Source organism: Oreochromis niloticus, linkage group LG9, assembly GCF_001858045.2.
Source record: "Oreochromis niloticus isolate F11D_XX linkage group LG9, O_niloticus_UMD_NMBU, whole genome shotgun sequence".
NCBI classification, from domain to species: domain Eukaryota; kingdom Metazoa; phylum Chordata; class Actinopteri; order Cichliformes; family Cichlidae; genus Oreochromis; species Oreochromis niloticus.
The window spans coordinates 33682474-33705383 of NC_031974.2; the positions used below are offsets into that span (position 1 = coordinate 33682474).

Below are 22910 nucleotides of genomic sequence, written 5' to 3' on the forward strand. Positions count from 1 at the left end.
AAGAGGCATAAAACTTGGATTTCATGCGATTTGCAGTAAATTGTGCCTTACAGACTTTGTCATTTGTGTGACTCATTTAAATATTCCCCTGATAGTGAAACTTACAAATACATATGTCACATATGTTCACAACTGTCAGTCACCAAACTAATACTGTGCCTCTTTAGTAAATCCAGCATTTTCTCAGGTCTAAAGCAGGTTTTGCGCTGCTGTAGACCCGACTAGCAAATCAGGCCCTAAAAGTTCCTTCTTCTTTCAAATTCCAGCTTTTGTAATAAAGGATATTTTTCACAGACAATGGGGACAGAACATGTGGCGAAGTAAGATGTGGATTTTGCAGTCCAACTACAGCTTCAATCATGATCATGACTGAAGCATTAATTAATGGCAGGACTTCTTTGAGCAGTTTTGTAGGAATGGGGTCTAAAAGACACATTGATGGTTTGGAGGAAGTAATTATTGAAGTTAACTCAGAAAGATCAATTGGAGAAAAAGAGTCTAACTTAACATTGATGGTACTAAGAGTAGCTGTAGATAATATTACATCTGTGGGATGATTATTGGTAATTTTTTCTCTAATGATAAGAATTCTATTTGTGAAGAAGTTCATGAAGTCATTACTAGTTAATGTTAAAGGGATTGTTGGCTCAGTAGAGCTCTGACTGTTTGTCAGCCTGGCTACAGTGCTGAAGAGAAACCTGGGGTTGTTCTTATTTTCTTCAATCAGTGATGAATAGTAAGATGTTCTGGCTTTGCGGAGGGCTTTCTTATAAAGCAGCAAACTATTTTTCCAGGCTAAATGATGATCCTCTAAATTTGTGACACGCCATTTCCTCTCCAGCTTACGAGTTATCTGCTTTAGGCTACGTGTTTGAGAATTATACCACGGAGTCAGGTACTTCGGATTTGAGGCCTTAGTTTTCACAGGAGCTACAGTATCCAGAGTCGTACGTAGTGAGGAGGTAAAATTATTAACAAGATGACTGACTTCTGTGGGAGTAGGCTGTGATGCATCAGTGAATGACATTTCACCACTTGTAATTTTTTATGAAATATATTTCATATATTATCTTCAGCGTAGGCCTTTCCATCCTGTTTATATTCTTAATGTGAAATAACACTAGTCTCATGAATCACACTGGCTAACTGTTCTGTTCTTGCAGTGAGTTTCCGTCTTCAAAGCCAGACACTTCTCCAATAAAAACAAGGCGTAACTTTTCTTGACTTTCTTGACGCTTCTCATAACTAATTGTTGCAAACATCAGTATTAACATTAACAGTCTCCACTTCATCTAAAGCCAAAATACTTTGACTTGAATGACAAAGGAAATACAGTCACTGTACCCCCAAATATCAGTTATTTAGGCTTCAATTAAATTTTAACAAACTAAAAATGTTAGTTTAATAACATTTAAAATACTAAGTATACCAAAGAATACTCTCAGACAGATTGTTTCCAAGGCAACAATGTAAAAGAATAATTCACAGAGGAACAAGCTAGTCACACCATGTGGCCTTCCATACGACTGACTACAACTGACTGCACTTTCTTAACACCAGAAGGTGGCACTGTGATTCACAACAACTCTCAAACATTTTCATCCTCTCACGCTGAGAGCAGAACACAAACTGTCTTTCAGCTCACAGCCGAACAGTCTTGTTTTTATAGGGTCATGGTCTCGTAGCCGTAGATACATCACATACCCATGAAACATAACAGTTTACTCCAGTAAAAGTAAAACCAATTAGAAGATAGAAGATTTTTCACCTCATCTCTGTAAAATGATGCTGTTAAAAATGTCTCTAGCTGATAGTTTAACAGTTGCTAGGCAACTGGAGCATTGAATTGAAGGCTGGACAATCTCATTTAACAGCCCCTTAGTTTGGGCCTTTGCAGTTTTCACATCCTTTGAAGGATGCAGCCCAGGAATTGGGAAGCCACTACAGTAACTTAGTAACACAGAGACAAGACCTTAATACCCTCAAACTCGATAAAAAAAACTAACTAAAAAAACACCACAACCACACACAAACTGTGTTAAGGTTGAAAAGCTGAACTAGCTCAACAGCATTATGAGAGAAAGCAAAACTCAGTGTCGTGCACAATCTCTACCACGTCAGTCATAGCCACAAGCTTCAGCCTCATTCCCAACAACCCTCTGTTCAGCCTTGCCCTCAGTTATTTCCATGATAATACCACGACACAAGCAAAATAAATATAGAAATAAATGTGAAAATAACCCCTAACCAGAAAATTAATTTAAAATAAACAGGAATTGAAACTAAACACTAAAACTCTGTATGCATTTCAAGTGATTCACATGTTGTACATTGTTGTGAAGGTTATAGTTTGTCACTTGTGGACATTTCAGGCTCAGGTTGCTTAGGTAACTGTCTATGTATTTATCACCAGGTCATATGTAAATTACCTATATTCCTCACTCTCATTGACAGTACCCCACCCACTTCCCATCGCCCACATTTTTTTCCACACAGTCTTCGGACGTTGTGGAATATCATTCTCTTTCTATGGTTTTCATCACTGTCTATCACTTCCAGTATGTATGTAGATTAAGACTCAAAATTACCGATGGGAATTAATTCAATTTATTTATACAGCACCGAATCACAAAAACAGTCACCTAAAGGCGCTTTATATTGTACAGTAGACCCTACAATAATATATATGGAGAAAAACCCAAAGATCATATGACCCCCTATGAGCAAGCACTTTGGCGACAGTGGGAAGGAAAAACTCCCTTTTAACAGGAAGAAACCTCCGGCAGAACCAGGCTCAGGGAGGGGCGGGGCCATCTGCTGCGACCGGTTGGGGTGAGATAAGGAAAACAGGATAAAGACATGCTGTGGAAGAGAGACAGAGATTAATAACAGGTATGATTCAATGCAGAGAGGTCTATTAACACATAGTGAGTGAGAAAGGTGACTGGAAAGGAAAAACTCAATGCATCATCGGAATCCCCCGGCAGCCTACGTCTATTGTAGCATAACTAAGGGAGGATTCAGGGTCACCTGGTCCAGCCCTAACTATATGCTTTAGCAAAATGGAAAGTTTGAAGCCTAATCTTAAAAGTAGGGTGGCTATGTGTCTGTCTCCTGAATCCAAACTGGAAGCTGGTTCCACAGAAGAGGGGCCTGAAAACTGAAGGCTCTGCCTCCCATTCTACTTTTAAATACTCTAGGAACAACAAGTAGGCCTGCAGTGCAAGAGCGAAGTGCTCTAATAGGGTGATATGGTACTACAAGGTCATTAAGATAAGATGGGGCCTGGTTATTTAAGACCTTGTATGTGAGGAGCAGGATTTTGAATTCAATTGTATTTTTTTCTGGATTTTGGATTAACTGAAGGCTTTTCATGGCATTTTTAGGACATCCTGATAATAATGAATTACAGTAGTCCAGCCTGGAAGTAATAAATGCATGAACTAGTTTTTCAGCATCACTCTGAGACAGGATATTTCTAATTTTAGAGATGTTGCACAAATGGAAGAAAGCAGTCTTACATATTTGTTTAATATGTGCATTGAAGGACATGTCCTGGTCAAAAATGACTCCAAGGTTCCTCACAGTGTTACTGGAGGCCAAGGTAATGCCATCCAGAGTAAGAATCTGCTTAGAGACCATATTTCTAAGATCTTCAGGGCCGAGTACAATAACCTCAGTTTGATCTGAATTAAGAAGCAGAAAGTTAGCGGCCATCCAGGTGTTTATACCTTTAATACATTCCTGCAGTTTAACTAATTGGTGTGTGTTACCTGGCTTCATGGACAGATAGAGCTGCGTGTCATCTGCATAGCAGTGAAAATTTATGCTATGTCTTCTAATGATGCTGCCTAAGGGAAGCATGTATAATGTAAACAGAATTGGTCCTAGCACTGAACCCTGTGGAACACCATAATTGACCTTAGTGTGTGAAGAAGAAGATAATCGACCTTTGTTGGAGTAGTGTTCAGGTAGCTGCTCTGTGTTGGTTGAAGATGATTACAGTGGGTGGATGATATTCTTAAACTTTACAACTTTACAGTTACAGCACTTTCATCTTCTGTGATAAATTCTACTCATCACTGCTGTGTAATCAACTATTGTAAATGTAAATGTTATCAGGAAATGATCAGACAGGAGAGGGTTTTCAGGAAACACTGTTAAATGTTCAGTTTCTATGCCATATCTAGAGTGTGATTAAAGTGGTGGGTGGGTTCTTTTACATTTTGAGAGGAGTGGGCAAGGCTGAGCATCAGGCTTTAAAATGAATTAAAAGTCTGTCAGGGTCTTTGGTTGATTAATAGGCTGGTGTGAAAAATTGCTGCCACACCGCCCCCTCGGCCTGTGCTTCAAGGTTTCTGGTAGTTAGAATGACTCGGGGGTGTTGATTCATTTAAACTAACATAATCATCCTGCTGCAACCAGGTTTCTGTAAGGCAGAGTAAATCGATTTGTTGATCAATTATTAAGTCATGTACTAACAGAGACTTGGAGGAGAGAGACCTAATATTGTGTGGATTCACCCCAACCGGTCACAGCAGATGGCCCCGCCCCTCCCTGAGCCTGGTTCTGCCGGAGGTTTCTTCCTGTTAAAAGGGAGTTTTTCCTTCCCACTGTCGCCAAAGTGCTTGCTCATAGGGGGTCATATGATTGTTGGGTTTTTCTCTGTATCTGTTATTATAGAGTATACTGTACAATATAAAGCGCCTTGAGGCGACTTTTGTTGTGATTGGGCGCTATATAAATAAAATTGAATTGAATTGGATGTGGATACTGTATTGTTCTTTCTTTGTGATTTTTTATGTTTAAGTTGTTTGTTGCTGGTGTTTAGTTTGTTTTTTGTCTGTTTGGGAGCTGACAGTCTCAATGGAGATGGGTTTTTGGGGGGGTAGCAGGAGGAGAGAAGCTGCAGAGAGGCGTGTAAGACTGCAACTCTGCTTCCTGGTCCCAACTCTGGATAGTCATATTTTGGGGGGGTTAATAAATTGGTCCATATTTCTAGAAATGAGAGCTGCTCCATCCAAAGTGGGATGGATGCCGTCTCTCCTAACAAGACCAGGTTTCCTCCAGAAGGTTTGCCAATTATCTCTGAAGCCCACATCGTTTCTGGGACACCACTCAGACAGCCAGCAATTTAAGGAGAACATGCGGCTAAACATGTCACTCCTGGTCTGATTGGGGAGGGGACCAGAGAAAACTACAGAGTCCAACATTGTTTTGGCAAAGTTACACACCGATTCAATATTGATTTTAGTGACCTCCGATTGGCGTAATCGGATGTCATTACTGCCGATGTGAATAATGATGATACATTTAGCAGAATCGCCAATTACCAGAGTTTGACCCCCGGCGGGTGTGTTGCAGAGAGGGGAAAAACGATTAGACACATGAAAAGGTTGGTAGTGTGCCTGGGGCTTCTGTTCAAGACTATGCTACACTATGAAATAACAAGTTATCTATATGTTTTTAATTAACTTGGCTATGCAGAAAAGCTATACAAAAAACACCACTTTTTGTTGGAACAAGAAAAGGAAGTGATACTTTACCACAGAGAGAGCGAACACCAAGTTATAGCACCACCCCAGTTAATAAGAATTTAGCAATTCCAATTCCATTATTTATATCACTTTTTTATTCTCACTGGGTTCCCATAAGTGTTGAGGTCATTACTCAAAAAAAGTAATTATTACACATATTACACAGAACACTTTTCTTAAAAGTAATGCAGTACGTTACTTACTCCCGGGAGAAAGTAATGTTGCAGTAGTTGTAACATTACTTTCATATTACTCTGTAAAATGACTTGAAACACAGTCTCATAACAATAATCTCAATAACACAAATCCCTATCCTAATGAGGACTCTCTGATGAGCGTTTTCTTAGTATTTAGGTGTGAACACAAAGATCATTAAGAACAAGAAAGTGAACGTTTTTAAAAAGAATAACTAACTAATAACAAAAGAGAACATCAAATAAACATGAGATCAAAGTCCCCAAAAGCCCCAAAACAAACAAAGAAAAAAACAACTCTAAATCCCGGGTCCAAGACCCCGGACAATGACACGTGCACTAATTCCACAATTCTCCAACTAAAATCTTAATGATTCTGCTGTTGAACCAGATCAAATGAACCCATTTCATTTTGTGCAAAACAAACATTTGTTTCCTTTTTCTTCCACCTGCACCTTTCTGCATTCCACCGTGAAGAAGAGTTTGGATTATTTATTTCTTAACTTGTTATACACACACACTTGCCACTTTATTAGTTACACCATGAAGCAAGGAAGGTCTGAGTCCAACCCTGTACTAATGAAGTGGTAGAGAGTACATATCTGTACATAGCATTTTATTCATGTGAGTTTAACTATGTTTGGGGGGGCTATGTGGGGCTGCACGGTGTCAACACGTTAGCGTGGTTAGCTCGTTAACGTGTTAGCGCCATGCAGCCCCTCGCACAGGGTGGTAACTGGCTAACGGAGATTTGCCGCCTTAGTGCGATTATGGCGTGAACCTCATTTTAATGAGATTAACGCTGACAGCACTTACATAAACATAAAAGTATACTGAACAATCACACAAAAGCTGCCTTGGCTGCTTGTCGACCTAGCTTTCAAAGAAGATCCAGGATGACAGTAAATAACAGGATGGATGCAAACAGCTCACTTGTGATTCACTTTCAACTTCCATCCATTCATTCTTCATTTTGAGCAAATATTTGCCTACAGTCAACTTTAAAAGTAAAGAATCAGATTTAATATGTTTTTTATTAAGTTTGTTTTCAAATACTGACAGAAACATAAACTTTTTTGTTCTGTAGTTTCTTTGTTGTAAATAAATCTCATGGAAAGCCTGTTTATTTCCCCTTAGTGGTGCTACATCTGTAAGAAAAAATGCATTTGTAGGTTTTTAATTTAATTATGTTGTTTGTGCCCATGAAAAACTTGCCAAATCTTCTCGGGCAATGCCAAACACTTTGTACTGCTATTGACTCGTTTTGAGTTTCTCATAGCCAACTTGCCATAAATCCTGATTGAAGAATAGGATGCCACGTGTGTGTTTCTTCCACGTGCTACTCAGGCTCTTGTTTGTTAAATGAATAGATTGAAGAAACAAGACATACTGGCAATTTAACAGACTTCAATCATCTAATCCAATAAACAACATCAAACAAGAGTCAGTAACAGAATAAGCTGTTTGGCATTTGCAGATTTGGCAAGTTTTTCATGGGTGCAGCACACATACTCAACCACCCTCTAAGAAGAAATATACAGGCTTTCCCATAGTATAAGCTTTACTGTGAAAAAAAAATTGTTACAAGAAATGATCAACCAAATACAAACATCCGTACTTTTTGTTCTAAGTTTATCTGCATTTTGGGATAATATGGAATGGAGTGAAGCCAGTGATGTTACAAGACATTTCTGATGATTTAATGCTTGCTTCTCTCTGTCCTTGTATGTCTTTCCTTGTATATCTTTCCCTGCAGATGTATGTGACGTGTACCGTGCAGGCAAAAGGCACTCGTCTGGCTAAGCCAGTGTTGTCTCTCGGGCTAATGTGTCTGGCCTTCCTCACTGGTTTGAACCGTGTGGCTGAATACCGCAACCACTGGTCAGATGTCATCGCTGGCTTTATCATTGGCACTGCCATTGCCACTTTCCTGGTGAGACTCGTACCCAAAGCTCATGTATACTGTAAACTGATTGAAATAACTGATTTAAGAAAGTTTTTGTTACTCCTCAGCCATAAATGTTGTTTGATGTTTGAGCTAATGAATGGTAGGTCAGAAATCTCTATATCAGTGCATAGTGCCTGTTCTATGTCCATACCCAGAGGGTATGTTTTAACCATCCTGAGATGTATTGTAGCCTGTTGGCTAAGATGCAGTGGTGAAAGTTAGGCAGATCTAGTTCTCCTTTATCTTTGGTCCTTTGTAGTGTTTTTACGCTAATCCTGGGTGGGTTGATCTTTCCACAGGAATTTAGAAATAGATGAATCCAGAGATCTAAACCACTCTGGTTTGCACAATTTGCACACTGTTGGAGCTCTGATTTACCACCACATATTTTAAAAACAACGAGGGTTTTTACAGACAGAAACACGGATGTACCATTGGCTCCCCGGTGTCACCTATTGTAGCCAACCTTTACATGGAGAAAGTGGGAAGAAAGGCCCTTGGCTCTTTTAAAAGGAGAGTACCTAGCCACTGGTACAGATATGTAGACGAGACCTGGGTCAAAATCAAAACCAAAGAAGTGGAATCCTTCACTGCGCACATCAACGCTATGGAGAAAAACATCAAGTTCACCAGGAAACACAAAGGAAAACTGTTTGATTTTCCTGGACTGTGCCATGCACATTGAAGAGAATGGAAACCTCAATGATGAAGTTTACTGGAAGCCCACACACACGGACCAGAACCTCCTCTCTTTGACTCCCACCACCCTCTGGAACACAAACTTGGAGTAATCAGGACCCTACACCACCGGGTAGAACATGTTCCCTCTAAGCCTGAAGGGAAAAAGAAGGAACACACAGATGTAAAGGAAGCTCTTAAAACATGCGGTTATCCTAATTGGGCTTTCATCAAGTCAGCAAAGACGCACAGAAAAGAAGCTCAGACACCAGCGAGGGAGGATAAGAAAGACAAACGCAACAACAATGTCATCCCCTATGTAGCCGGTGTATCAGAGAAACTCAGGAGAGTTTTCTCCAAGCACGAGGTACCCAGCAACGCACTCAGACAGAAACTGGTTCATCCCAAAGACAAAACTCCTAAACACAAACTTAACAACGTGGTGTATGCTGTACAGTGTAGTGAGGAATGCCCAGACCTCTACATTGGAGAGACCAAACAGCCACTTCATAAACGCATGGCACAACATAGAAGAGCCACCTCCACGGGACAAGACTCAGCAGTCCATCTGCATCTAAAGGTTAAAGGTCACTCTTTCGAGGATGCCATTCTTCACATTTTGGACAGAGAAGACAGATGGTTTGAAAGGAGTGAAAGAAGCATCTATGTCCACTGTGAATGACCATCTTTGAACAGAGGCGGTAATTTACGACACCTACTGTCTGCCATTGTTGGCATCGTTGGGGAATAAGTGCAGAGAACAGCCGAATACAAGATCACCCTGGAGGAAAACTCCCCTGCAGCGACCCTGCTCCCTGGAAAATGGTTCAGGTTCTGTGGAGACACAGTCGCAGAACAGGGGTAATACCTGAGGTTCAGTGGAGCCAGCAACCAGCGATGCAGGACTCTTGGAAGCAGGGGATGGAACTGGCATAGGCATGGCGGATCACTACTTTTCTTAAAACATGCACAGAAAAGAAGACCAGACACCAATTAGGGAGGCTCAGAAAGACGAATGCAACAACTATATATTTTGTTGGTACTGTGTGTATGTGCCACGTTGGCCATAGAACCATACTAATTTAAAGATGTGTTATATTTGCGATTGTAGGTGGTGTGTGTGGTCCATAACTTCAAAGGGAAGTTACTACTGAGCGAGGAGTCACTAGTGGAGCAGCAGCCCAATACAGCCATGTTAAACATAGGCCAAGTGGAGAGTCCTCTGGAGAAGTACATCACCTCACAGGTTGGTGCTGCCCAACAGAGCACACTGCTAATTAGAATACACTTTTAAAAAAAATACTTAATCACTATTTCACACTTTAAGAAATTGAAGCTAGTTTTTAAAAAAGGAAATAACTTTATAAATCAGTGGACAGGAATAAATGTTGGTGTCTTGGTTAAAGACTTATGTGATCAAGAAATATTACCTCCGAAGTCAAACATCAGCCTCAAATGGGGAAAGGAGAAGTTTAATGTGCTAAGGTAACTTTAGGAGTTGTAAAAACTGTCAAGGCACAATGTTGGATTATACAATCTCTATAAAAATCTAATAAGTTAGGCGATGTGACTTTTAAAGATACCACTTTGATAAAGTCAAGAGCTCAAATACAATCATATATAACACCCTGGGTAAATGCAGAACATCAAATAAAGCATGTGTGTTAGATTTTAAATACAGTGATAATGGGACTAGTGTCTTCAACCATCATTGGTAGAACGTTGGAATGTGTGCAAAAGCTGATGCATTTAAATCCACTGTATCTGATGTATGTATTAGTGTAGAAAACATGTTTGACTCAGTCTGCATACCAAGCAAACATACAAGTCATGTGTAGCATGATTCCAATGTTAGGACACTTTGATCTAACTTCTACTACGGTGTTCTGGATCGTACAGTGCCGTGAAAAGTCTCATAGCTGATCACACATGTTTCAGATCATCAAAGAAATGTATAATATTATACAAAGATAACACAAGTAAATACAAAATGCAGTTTGTAAAACTGACCTATGAAAAAGCAGTGGCCCCCTAAAATTAATAACTGGTTGTGTCACTGATGCATATCAAGCAATTTTCACTTTTTCACGTAAGGTCTCGTAGGCTTGTATACCTGAGTTTCTTTCCATGAATAAATCAATCATCATTTAAAAACATTTTGTATTTACAAAATGTATTTGTATTAAAATAATGCAAATAACATTCTGGCAGCAATGTTTCATCCTACATTTGCAATTTCCATAATAAATTAATGAACAAGACAGAATCCAAAAATCTCCACTGAAACCCAGACTGGTGATTTGGTAGTACATCTGGTCTGCTTAATAAGAGTTAAATGTGACATGAGAGGAGTCATCTACAATCACTCTGCAGAGTACATGCATCACAGTATCAAATGAAAAACATGTTATGCTGCTAACAGTCAATAGAGCACACTGTAGTGCAACAGGGAATCACTGATTGAGTGAAATTCTGTGTGTGGGTTCATAGTGCATCAGGCTGCACCAACTGACAGTAAATTTTAATCAGGTTGAGACGGCTCAAGTGGAAACTATTTCATGAAGTGTGTTACGTGAGCCATCAGAGGCTCTACAGGTTCCTCTTCCCTCTCCACAGCATGGACAACCTTGTGTCACCCCTACGTGCAGCACATATACCATATTTCCCTGACTGTTGTCAACACACCTCCATACATTGTCCCATCAACGTATTAAACCCTGGCCAATCTATTCCCAGAAACAGGGCAAGCGTTTGGGAGCTAGCAGCAGCCTCAATTCTGTGCTTTCTGCCCTTGTACTATATTTCCACTGGTACTACAGGATATCAGTGAACATCCCCAATGTACACACTTAATATCCACCCACAAATGCCCCTACCAAAGACCCTCTGGGAAACAGGTACTGTTGACTCAGGGATTGCCTTTACCCCCTTGTATTCTTTCGTGAACACTGGATGTCTCTCCTGGATCAGGGGAAGATGTCTGAGGCCTGGAGACCTGCACCACCTGGCCATCCTGCATGAGCGGGCACTTATTTCCCTTCTACAGCCAAGCCACAAATCATACCTCGCTGCCATGATGCCCATGTTGAAAATCCTGATTAACCATACATAAATGAGTAAAGCTGCGACATTACATAATACAAAGTTATTTCATGTAATGACTTTTGAAAATTATTTGCATCATCTCCATTTATTGTTAACATGCATACATCAGCAAATGCTAGCTGTATCAAGGGAACCACCAGGACTCTGTCACAGTTCAGAAAGTTTATTGAAGTGAAGATTGAAGCCCAATCCAAAGCATAAGAACTTAGTGATGTTTCCACGGGGCACGTTTTTCCAAGGGTTCATTCTCTTAAGTATTGGCAGCCAAACCAAGATACCAGGAAAAGGTGAGTGATCACTAGCAGCTGTGTGGAGACCAAGGGTAGGAACGTGGGATGAGTCCCATCCCACCCAATGCAAACTAACAGACATCCATACATACACACAAACACACCAGCGCCATCACAGCGAGGACTGAGGAACCATGGCATTTCCCCGCTCCCAGTGAGAGCCTCTAGGCGACCCACCAATCCTGTCAGCATGCAGAATGACTAGGAGCATCCAGGGCCATAACCTTCCCAGTCAACTAAATACAGGAACCCTCTCCCACAGCATCTGGCATCCATAATCCATATTATGGAGTAAGTCTGCTGGCCGTCAGCGACCTGGACGGTTGACAGGGACCTGGAAAGAAGGCACAATGGACTGGTCAGGGCTGGTTTTAACTGAGAGACATGGAAAACATTGTGAGTCCTGTGTCTGCTTGTTTCCGATGAGCAGACACCAGGTTAATCTTGGACTCATTTTCAAAAGGACCAATGTAGTTGGGAAACGCTCTGGAGATTCGCTCAAGCGGCACTTATGAGAAAACAACAGAGCCGACGACGACAATGGAAAAAGGTGCTGCTGTATAGAAGGCACAGAGACCTCACATTCAATACATTCAATACTCAATGAGAATGTTGATCTGAAATCAGTTCAGAACAATAAACAGCTCGCGTTCCATAGATCCTGAACTTTTTAACATCAGTAACACCAAAAAACACTTAAATAAAACTTTGACTGTTAAATATCTATAATCCACTTTAATAGTAGAGGCTTGTATACCAACTTTCATAGAAAAAAAGAATATTTAAGCAAATTTGCATACCTATTCAGTGTGAGTCCAATATTTGAGACATGGATTAGTATGGAGAAATATACCCATACGAACTACATGTTATGAACAGAACACCAGGTTCAAGTATTGAAACATTTAAGGAGTGGGTGGATGAAACATTTACTAAACCAAACCAAAAAGTCCTTTTTATTTTTAAGGATTTCAACATAGCGCTATTAAAGTCAAACAAACATCGTATGACTAAAGAGCTTATCAATACATATACACCATGGGACTCAAATCATCAGTAAACCCAGCAGGATTACAGCCAGTCTGCAACATTAACAATCAGTATCTTCACTAATGAAATAGAAAACAAATGAAATAAGTGGCCTTCTAATTAATGACATCAGTGATCATGACCTGTTTTTGCAGTATATGACTGTAACTATAGAAAGGATAAACAGGAAAATCCAGAGTGCCCATGGATCACTGAAGGTTTACAAAATGCATATAAAAACAAAAATACCTTATACAGATAAGTGCAGAGATAGAGAGGCTGAAAATGAATATAAGAAATATAAAAATAAAATAACTAGTAACGTGAGGTGATTTAATAAGGAATATAATGAAAAAAATAACATTAAAGGGAAAACATGAAACATCATATAAAAAACAGTTCTGAGCAGTTAAATTGCTGCGACCCACCTCTGGGGTTCTGTCCACCTGCAGCTCATCCTCGACCGGCATTCCTTGCTACATCATATCCTAATCCACAGCATGATCAGCACCTTTGGCTCACTTCTCACCCCACCTCCATATCTACCTGGACCATCTCTGTCACTGGCTCCTTTTCCACAGGCTGCTGCTCTAAATCTTGGACTTTACTCCCACAACTCTTTCTAAGAAAAGAACTCACCAGCCTGCCCTCCAGTCGACCAATGATATATATATATATAAGTCTGCTGGAAACATCACATAAAACATATACAAAGTAAACTGTTACAAAGCATCTCTGTACTGAGTAAAGCAAAACATTTTTCAGTTCAGTTTAGTTTTATTTATTTAGCACTCGGGCCTAGTGGTTAGGCTTAGGTTGAATCTACTGGCAAAAGAGAGCCAGCTGAGGTGTTTGGCAGAGTGGAGTTAGGCAAGGTTCAACTAGTCAATCACGACAGTCACTGAATGTTCTGCTCCCTCTGTTCCCTAAAAGTTTGCAAACCCCAGGAATCACTGAAGCTGTATCCTGTTTTGGGGCTACTTCTTAAATTCTGACTACATGTTCAGACTTCATGTTCAGACCATGGAAATCAAGAAAATCTGATTTATCCTTTTTTTTTTCTTCAAAGAAGAAATCCAGCGGGTGGAGAATAGGGACGGATTATACGAGCAGCTAGTGAGTCTGTGGTACTTTCTCCAAAGCCTCTCGTTCATGTTTTATGAGACTGTACACACATCTTGAAAGCAACAGAGCATCAGGAAGCAAATCAATAGAGCAGTCATATGGTCGGTATGGAGGGAGAGAGAGAGCAAGAGCTGTGTTTACTGAAAATGTCAGCTAGCCCATGATATACACCAGGGACAAAAGACAGATCAGGCAGTTAGACAGTTTTGGTGACTACTGAGACTCCAGCCAGAGATACAGTTATTGTTCCAATCTATATTTGAGCTATGAGTGCTAAGCCAAGAGTGTTCAAGAACCAGGGGAGTGTTAGGATCATTGAAAAGGAAAAGACTAATTTGGTAAATGCTCTAGCTCTAATTTGGCACTTTTTTATCTACCTAAGCAGTCGAAGCACTCGATACAACTTGCCCCATTCACTCATGCACTTCTTCATATGCTTTTTTTTGTTGTTATAAATATGTGCTTTATATTTAATATTTACACTCCAATGGATGCAGGCAGGAATTGAACTACCAACTAGATGATCTGCTCTACTTCCTCCTTTGTTGAACATGACTGCCAGACAAAGCGAGACAGAGACTGATCAATAAAATTCTGTTCAGCGTCTGAGTCACCAAATCCTTGGACTGAATGGGTGCGATTGTTGAGAACTAGTTTAGCAGGGACCAAAAGTCTTGGTAGGGAAGTGTCACTGTTTATTTTGCCTACCAGCATCCCAACAGTTACTGACAGACAACACACTGGACATCAAACAGTGCTATAGGGTTAAACCACTACCACACCTGGGGAAGTCTAACCACACATCACTGTTTTTGATCCCGGCATGTATCCCACTCAGCAAAACTGCTACAAAAATAGCACAAAGACAGTCAAAACTTGGCCAGACGGAGCCTCTTAGCAGGTGTAGGATGGTTTCAGCAAGACATACTGGGATATTTTAGAACACCCCGGACCTGGAAGGGTTTTGTGACAGTGTACCATGCTACATCAGGAACTGCACTGACATTGTCACAGAGGATAAACACATTTGCATCCATCCCAACCAGAAGCCCTGGATGACCTGGGAGGTCCAGAGCCTGCTGAAGGAGAGGAACACTGCCTTCAAGTCTGGTGACGGGGCTCTATACATCAAAGCCTGTGCCAACCAGAAGAGAAGCATCCATGAAGCAAAGTCAGACTACAAGAGAAAGATTGAAGAACACGTGGACAGCAATAAAAGCAAGTAGGTCTGGCAGAGGAACTGACCCACTACTTTGCCCGGTTTGAGGTGGGATCACCAGAGGCAGCTGGATCCTATCGTGATACCATCAAAAGTCCCATCTTCACAGTGGAGGAGCACAATGTGAGGTGCATGCTGTGTGCTGTCAAACCTCGGAAGGCAGCTGGACCTGATGGCATCTCAGGACGTGTACTGAAGGACTGTGCAGACAAACTGGCTGGGGTCTTCATGAGAATATTCATCCAGTCCCTGTTTTAGTCGGTTGTCCCACCCTACTTGAAGTTGTCTGTCATCGTCTCTCTGCCCAAAAAATAAACCATTACCAGTTTCAATGACTACAGGCCAGTAGCTTTGACCCCTGTGGTGATGAAGTACTCATCAGGAACCACATTATGTCCTTCATTTCTACCACATTTAATCCATACCAGTTTGCCTACAGAGATAATAGGTCTACAGATGATGCTGTGGCCACAGCTCTCCATGCTGTTCTGTCCCACTGGCCACACTCTACTTGCCTTTGGGCGATGAGTCCACCTACAGGGATGAGGTGGAGCATCTGACAGTGTGGTGTAGAAAAAACAATTTGTTCCTGAACACTGCAAAAACCAAGGGGCCTTTTGTGGACTTAAGGAAGAAGTCACTCGCCATCAACGGGGTCTGTGTGGAGAAGGGACTCAGGCTTCCGCTTCTTGGGAGTCAACATCAGCAAGGATCTGATCTGGGAAACACACACTGCTGAGGTAATGAAGAAGGAAAGAGACTGCTTTCTGAGCGTTCTCACAAAGAATAACATCCCTGAAAAACTGTTGGTGTCCTTCTATTGCTGCACAGTAGAAAGAATCCTGGCCTTTTGTCCAGCTGCACAGTAGCACAGAAGAAAGAGCTCCGCAGGGCTATCCAGATATACTCAGCCATCCTCTGCTCTCACTTGAAGAACTGCACAGCTCCTGGTATCTCAAGAACATTAATAAAATCCTTTATTAAAGAAACCCAACTCACCCTGGTCATGTACTGTTTGAACGTCTACCTTTAGGAGGATTCCTAGGTATTTAAAGAAAAATGCACCCTTAGAGAGCAAACGTTTCTTAGGAGGAAAGATGGCCAGAGGTTCTTGTCATCTTCAGGCAGCACTGCATTAAAAACAGGCATGATTCTGTTGTGGATATCACTGCGTAGACTCGCAAGCATTTCCAGAAATCACTGTCTATGGACACAGTTCGCTGTGCCATTCAAAGGTTAAAGCTCTGTCACACAAAGAAGAAGCCATGTTCAAAAATTATGCAAATCTTTTTTTTTATAGTAAATGTTTAATTGTGAAAAGAAAATAGGTTTATGTCATTTTAAAATTATTCTATTATTTGTATTTATATTTTGCACTTAAAAAAAAGAGTTATGTATTTGCACATTGATCCCCCTATAGTTGGAGCACACCCTGCAGTCCCCCATTTTAAAGATAGGAACCACAATCCCAGTGTGTCAATCCAGAGATACTGCCCCAGATCTCCACGCAACATTGTAGAGGTGTGTCAACCAGAACAGCCCTACAACATCCACAGCCTTTAGGAACTCATGGCAAACTTCATCCACCCCAGGGGCTCTGCCAGCAATCAGCAATTTAACTGCCTCAGTGACCTCACCCCCAGTGATGGATGAGTCGCCCCCCTGCCCCCTGACTCTGCTTCTTCTCCGGAAGATGTGTCAGTAAAGGAGGTCCTCAAAGTATTAGTTCCACTGCCTAACAATATCCTCAATTGAAATCAGAAGCGCTCCATCCACACTATGCACAGTATGGATACCTCACCGCTTTACTCTCTGGAGTCACCTGACAGTTTGCCTGAATCACTTTGAGTCACTCCAAAAGTCTTTTTCTGTGGCCTCACTAAACTTCTCCCCACCCCCGAGTTTTTGCTTTAAGTCCTGCCCGAGCAAGGTGCGCTTGGCCTGCTGGTACACATCGGCTGCCTCCGAAGTCCTACAGATTAGCCTTTCTCCACCTGATGCTGCCCTTAATCTGGTTCAGGTGTTACCACCTCAACAGGCGCTAACCACCTTGCGGTCGCAGCTCAGTGCAGCAGTACCTCAGCAAGGTACTAAACATAGTTCATGGTCCATTCAGACTCAGTTCAGTCTACATCACAATACTGTTGAAGCTCTGCTGGAGGTGGGAGTCAAAGATGTCTCGGACCAGGGCCTCTGCTAGGCATTCCCAGTGTACCTTCACTGTATGTTTTGATGTGCCAGGTCTGTCCAGCATCCTGCCCTGCCACCTGATCCAACTCACCACCAGGTGGTGATCAGCTGACAGTTCAGTCCCTCTCTTCACCAAAGTATCCAGAACATGCGGCCACCGATCTGATGATAAGAGTACAAAATCAATCATCGACCTGCGGCATGGGGTATCCTGGTGCTATGTGCACTTGTGGGAAAACTGTGGTTTGCACAGAAGTCCAATAACAGAACACCGCTTGGGTTCTCACCAAGGGCATTCCCCCCAGACTCTCATCCTAACGCACTAGCTCAGGCTCTTTCCCCAACAGAAAGGTGATGTTCTATATCCCAATCGCAAGCCCTCATGCATCCCAGGGGCTTGACCACCACAGGGGTTTTGCCAGCAAGGATTTGTGACCTGTAGTCGGGATTGGTCCGCCAGGGGCTCCGCCCTTTGCTGCCTGGCACACACTGCACCTGATCCCTACAGCGCATTCGCCAGGCGGTGGGCCTACAGGAGGGTGGGCCTATGCCTCTTCTGCCCCTGACCAGGCCCCATGGGATAATGCCCAGCCAACAGGTGCTCACCTCCCCAGGGGCCCGGTCAGGGCCTGGCACTGTTAACACTATCCCAGGCAGGGCCAACTGTTGTCTTGATGTGATATATATAAGGGCCTTCTGAATCACTGTTTGTCTGGCCCCTCACCCTGGACCCTACCGGGGGTCAAACCCCCCCGACCTGGGATCCCTGGGAAACATAAATCCCCTGCACCACGATAAGTTAGTGATTAATTTTAAATAGTATAAGTTAACTAATTTCGCCCCACTGATGTAAGATTTTTGCAGATCTTTTAATAGTAACTGATCTTTAATGTCCTCAAATCAAATGAGAGTAGTATAGTTCTTTTTTGTTTCTTAAAGACACTTAATGAATAATTAAAGGAAAAGCTACCACTTCCAGCACTACTGTCACCAAAACCTGTTACAGTAGTTTTAATTAATTTTTAAACTAATGTTGGAAATTGAAAGCAACACGCAGATTTGCAGACAGGTGTGAACAAAAATGCAAAGCTTTAGGTAGCCTATTTTCAGAGTCCAGAATTACAGAATCCATTGTAAGGAAACCAAAATACACAGCACTTCCTTAACAGGCAGGGACATGCGGGTTTGATAACAGAAACTGAGACAAAGACTGAGTTGAAGACAACGTTATTTATACACAAAAGGATAATCGGGGAATTGGACAAGGGAGGGTAACAAGGTGCAGCTGAAGATAATCAAAGGCATTGAGATTTGGGGCGGGGGAGTGGGCAAACCTGATGCATTAGGATAAGACAGAAAACACTGAGGGAACAATATAAACTGTAGTATAAACTGGAACTAATAAACTAATAAGGCTCAGCATATATGAAAATCAAAGAATTAACAAGAACCAAACTAAGAACCAAACAGAGAACATATTAAATAAGGAATTCAAAATCCAGAAATCATAAAATAATCAGCAGCATTGACAGAATTAGTAGATTCTCTGTTTACACTGTGACCCATTAGTGTACTTTTTGATACACAAACTAGTATCAAAATCTCAATGTTGGATGTTGCCATTTCTTGCCACTTGTTGCCACACAGACACACACACTCATGAACACATTGCTGCTGCTGCAGGAGACGGATGATGAAGATGAAGGCTCTTGCAACATTAAGGAGTGCCTCGAGGCCTTCCTGCGCTGGCTGCGAGGTCTCAGCTGGTTCAAGTGGCTCAGGAACAAAAGGCAAATAAATTACTCTGTGAAGTGATGTGAGCTCTGCCAGATTCAATGTCACACTTCTTTCTGTTCTTTCTTTGAAATATGTCATACAACTGGCTGAAATTTTGCTGTAGCTATCATTAAATCTGAGTGCTTTCTGTTTTACACCTACAATAAAAGAACCTACTTTTGGCTGCCCCCTGTCACAAGGGGTCACTCTGCATGTTTGATGTGTCTGACTGTATGTTTGGGCTTTTCCTTATGCTGCTGTTTGAACTTGGATCTGTTTAGATGCTTCTCCAAATGTGGCCCATACCTACATCTTTCTATGGGCCACACTTGGCCTTCACTGGTGGCTCAGCTTGAGTATGTTTATCTCGTCTCAATCCACATTATGGTAAATGGTAAATGGCCTGTATTTATATAGCGCTTTTACTAAGGACCCCAAAGTGCTTTACATATCCAGTCATTCACCCATTCACACACACATTCACACACTGGTGATGGCAAGCTACATTGTAGCCACAGCCACCCTGGGGCGCACTGACAGAGGCGAGGCTGCCGGACACTGGCGCCACCAGGCCCTCTGACCACCACCAGTAGGCAACGGGTGAAGTGTCTTGCCCAAGGACACAACGACCGAGACTATCCGAGCCAGGGGTCGAACCGGCAACCTTCCGATTACAAGGCGAACTCCCAACTCTTGAGCCACGATCGCCCAATAAATAACTCAATTTTCCTCTGGGAAGTTTCTCTGATTCTGATTCTGAAATGGGCCAGGTGTCAGGTGCATTGCAACATTCTGGTCACATCACTTGCTGTAATCCATGTCATGGGCCATAACTGAGCTCTGAGTGCCAAAAGTAGCCTGGATTACACTGAATGTGTGTGCTGTCTGGATCACTGATGGGTTTTGTGACCATGTTTTTGTGTTTAAGACCTTAGTACAGTAGTGTATTTGCATATGAAAAGTGTCTGGTGTTTTTTTCTGTCTTAAATGTTACAAAGTTCTCTGGTACTTGTATTTGGAAAAGTTGAATCATGTAACACACAATGCTCAGCATTATTATTGCTGAACTCCATAACCCTCATAAATCCCTCTAAATGCTGTTATTGGATTTATTTATAACATAGTGGTTCTTGTGAATAATGTGGTCACAAATATGCAGGATTAAGTACCATAGTAGATATTATACACAAGTGGCTATCTGAAGTACACTGAAAATCATTGTATTACAAAAATTAATGGTGTCCTAACAGAAGTTTTCCAGGATTTACAAAGCTGAACCATTGTCAGCCCCCAGAAGCTGTTTAAAACTGAAGCGTGACAGCAGTCAGAATAAATTACTGAGGAAGAAATTTAGGAGTTGCTACAACCCCAGTTCCAGAAACGTAAAATTAAAAGAAAATAAAAATAGTAGAGTGCAGTGATTTTTTTATACCATAAAACAGAGAACATATTAAATGTTTAAACTGGCTGGAAAAGTAAGGGGTACTCAGTTTTTGTGCTGGTTGATCAACCTCAACCCATCTTTCCTTCTGAGAAAATTCCTCTCTGTATACAAACTGTGGAACAGGTTCAGAATAATGTTCCTCAGTGTAAAGATCTCATTATCTACAGCACATAATCTCATCAAGATCCTGAAAAAATCTCTGTGCAACAGGGCCAAAACCCAAAAACATTTGGCGCCCCCATGGTCTTCAGGGCTCCCTCAGGCAGCAATTCATTTAAAAGGCACGATTCTGCCATGATGCTGCACAGTGGGAAACATAATCCTAATTCGACTTTTAGAGACATGTTACTGCCTCAAATTGACGGAATGAATAAGGACAACAAGAGAAGTGTGCATGTCAGTGGTAGAAGGTGATGTCGAGCAGGGGATATGCATCCATCAAGATAGAAATATTCAATATGGCAGAAAATGCAGAAACCAGATAGACGAGAAGCAGGTCAGACGAGGGGGTACAAAAGCTGGGAGAGCAACCACAGTCCTGCAGGACTGGGCTGAGTCATCTAAAACAGGTGAGGAAAACCCTGGGATGGAGAAGATACCCAAACAGATGACCGAGACAAACGGCAAAACCTTGATGCCGATTTGCGGCAACTGTTGGAGGTGATATTTAAGGGAACTGCCAAGAGCAAGCTCAACAGCCTTTGGAAGTTCATCTTCGAGGTCTGCAGAGAGATGTTTGGCGAGCTTAGGAGGAATGAGCCCACAGCCCCAAGGAAAGGCAGAAGAGAGAGAGATGGAACAACTGACAAAAGACTGACACCAACTCCATCGGAACTGTAGGAAAGCAGCATCCCATGACAAAGCCAGCTTGAAGGAGCTGTGGGACAAGCTCAAACAAAATCACGCCAGGTTGCAGAGAGTGGAGAGAATTGGAAAGAGAAGGACAAAATAAGAGAAAGAGAGAACTAGAGCTTCATCAGGGATTCCTTTGGGCTTGCTTGAGAGTTGCTGGATGAAAAGAGGAGTGGCAACCTTAATCATCAATAAGGAGGAGCTGGAGCGATACATCAAGAGCCAGTACAGTGACGATATCTCCCTGATATCTCCCCTCCTAAACTGCAAGAAGTGGAGGAAATAATCCATAAGGCAAGGTCAGCATTACCCCCAGGGCCCAATGGGCTTCCCTACAAGTTTTATAAAAACTGCCCCCAGCTGCCCAGAGCATTGTGGAAGTTGTTTAAAAAAAAAAAAAAAAAAAAAAAAAAAAAACAGCCAGAAGGGAGCAACAGGTCCCTTCAAAATTGAAGCTACCTGCACAGGTGCTTCACTGTGGAGTGCTTCATGACAGGATGGCAACAGGGAGAACAAGGAATAGCTATAAGATATGTCATTATGTCATCTTATGTTTCTGTATACTATGACGGCCACTTGGTTATGGTGTATCATGTATGCCTTGCCTGCTAGCATCTTACACTCTGCTGTTATGTGCTGGATTTTCTCAGGGGCATCTTTACACAGCCTGCACCTGGGGTCTTGCCTGGTGTAATAGACCCCAGCCTCTATGGATATTGTGCTCAGAGCTTGTTCTTCTGCTGCCATGATTAGTGCCTCTGTGCTGTCTTTCAGTCCAGCTTTGTCCAGCCACTGGTAGGATTTCTGTCAGCCACCTCCTTTATCATACAGTGCAGGGGCCTGTCCTTCCATGATGGTTCCTCATCTTCCTCCTCATTCTTGGGTTTCTGCTGCCTGAGGTATTCACGGAACACGCTGTCAGTTGGGGCCATCTTCGTGATGTATTCGTGGATGTTTCTTGTCTCATCCTGGACCGTGGTGCTGACACTCACCAGTCCCCGGCCTCCTTCCTTCCGCTTAGCGTACAGCCTCAGGGTGCTGGACTTGGGGTGAAACCCTCCATGCATGGTAAGGAGCTTTCTTGTCTTTATGTCAGTGGCTTCTATCTCCTCCTTTGGCCAGCCTATTACCCCAGCAGGGTACCTGATCACCGGCAGGGCGTAGGTGTTGATGGCCCGGATCTTGTTCTTACCGTTCAGCTGACTCCTCAGGACTTGCCTGACCCTCTGCAGGTACTTGGTGGTTGCAGCTTTCCTAGCGGCCTCTTCATGGTTCCCATTCGCTTGCGGGATCCCCAGGTACTTGTAACTGTCCTCTATGTCTGCAATGTTGCCTTCTGGTAGTTCAATCCCCTCAGTTCTGACTACCTTCCCTCTCTTTGTTACCATCCGACTACACTTCTGCAGTCCGAATGACATTCCAATGTCGTTGCTGTATATCCTGGTAGTGTGTATCAGTGAATCGATGTCTCGTTCACTCTTGGCATACAGCTTGATGTCATCCATGTACAGGAGGTGGCTGAC

General features: G+C 42.2%; 2 protein-coding genes across 3 annotated transcripts in view; both read left to right on the forward strand.

Annotated features, from left to right (window-relative positions):
- The window catches only part of LOC112847800 (syncytin-A-like), a 670150-nt gene that overhangs the window by 235471 nt on the left and 411769 nt on the right, over positions 1-22910 (forward strand). The gene's annotated exons all lie outside the window — the stretch shown is intronic.
- plppr5b (phospholipid phosphatase related 5b) overlaps positions 1-22910 on the forward strand; it is a 125782-nt gene that overhangs the window by 94957 nt on the left and 7915 nt on the right. Inside the window, exons 4-5 of one of the 2 annotated variants that reach the window (XM_025910278.1) lie at positions 7488-7664; positions 9469-9603. In XM_025910278.1, coding sequence (XP_025766063.1) covers positions 7488-7664; positions 9469-9603 — 312 coding nt within the window. The remainder of the gene's footprint in view (positions 1-7487; positions 7665-9468; positions 9604-22910) is intronic. The other variant, XM_025910279.1, reaches the window with a different exon arrangement.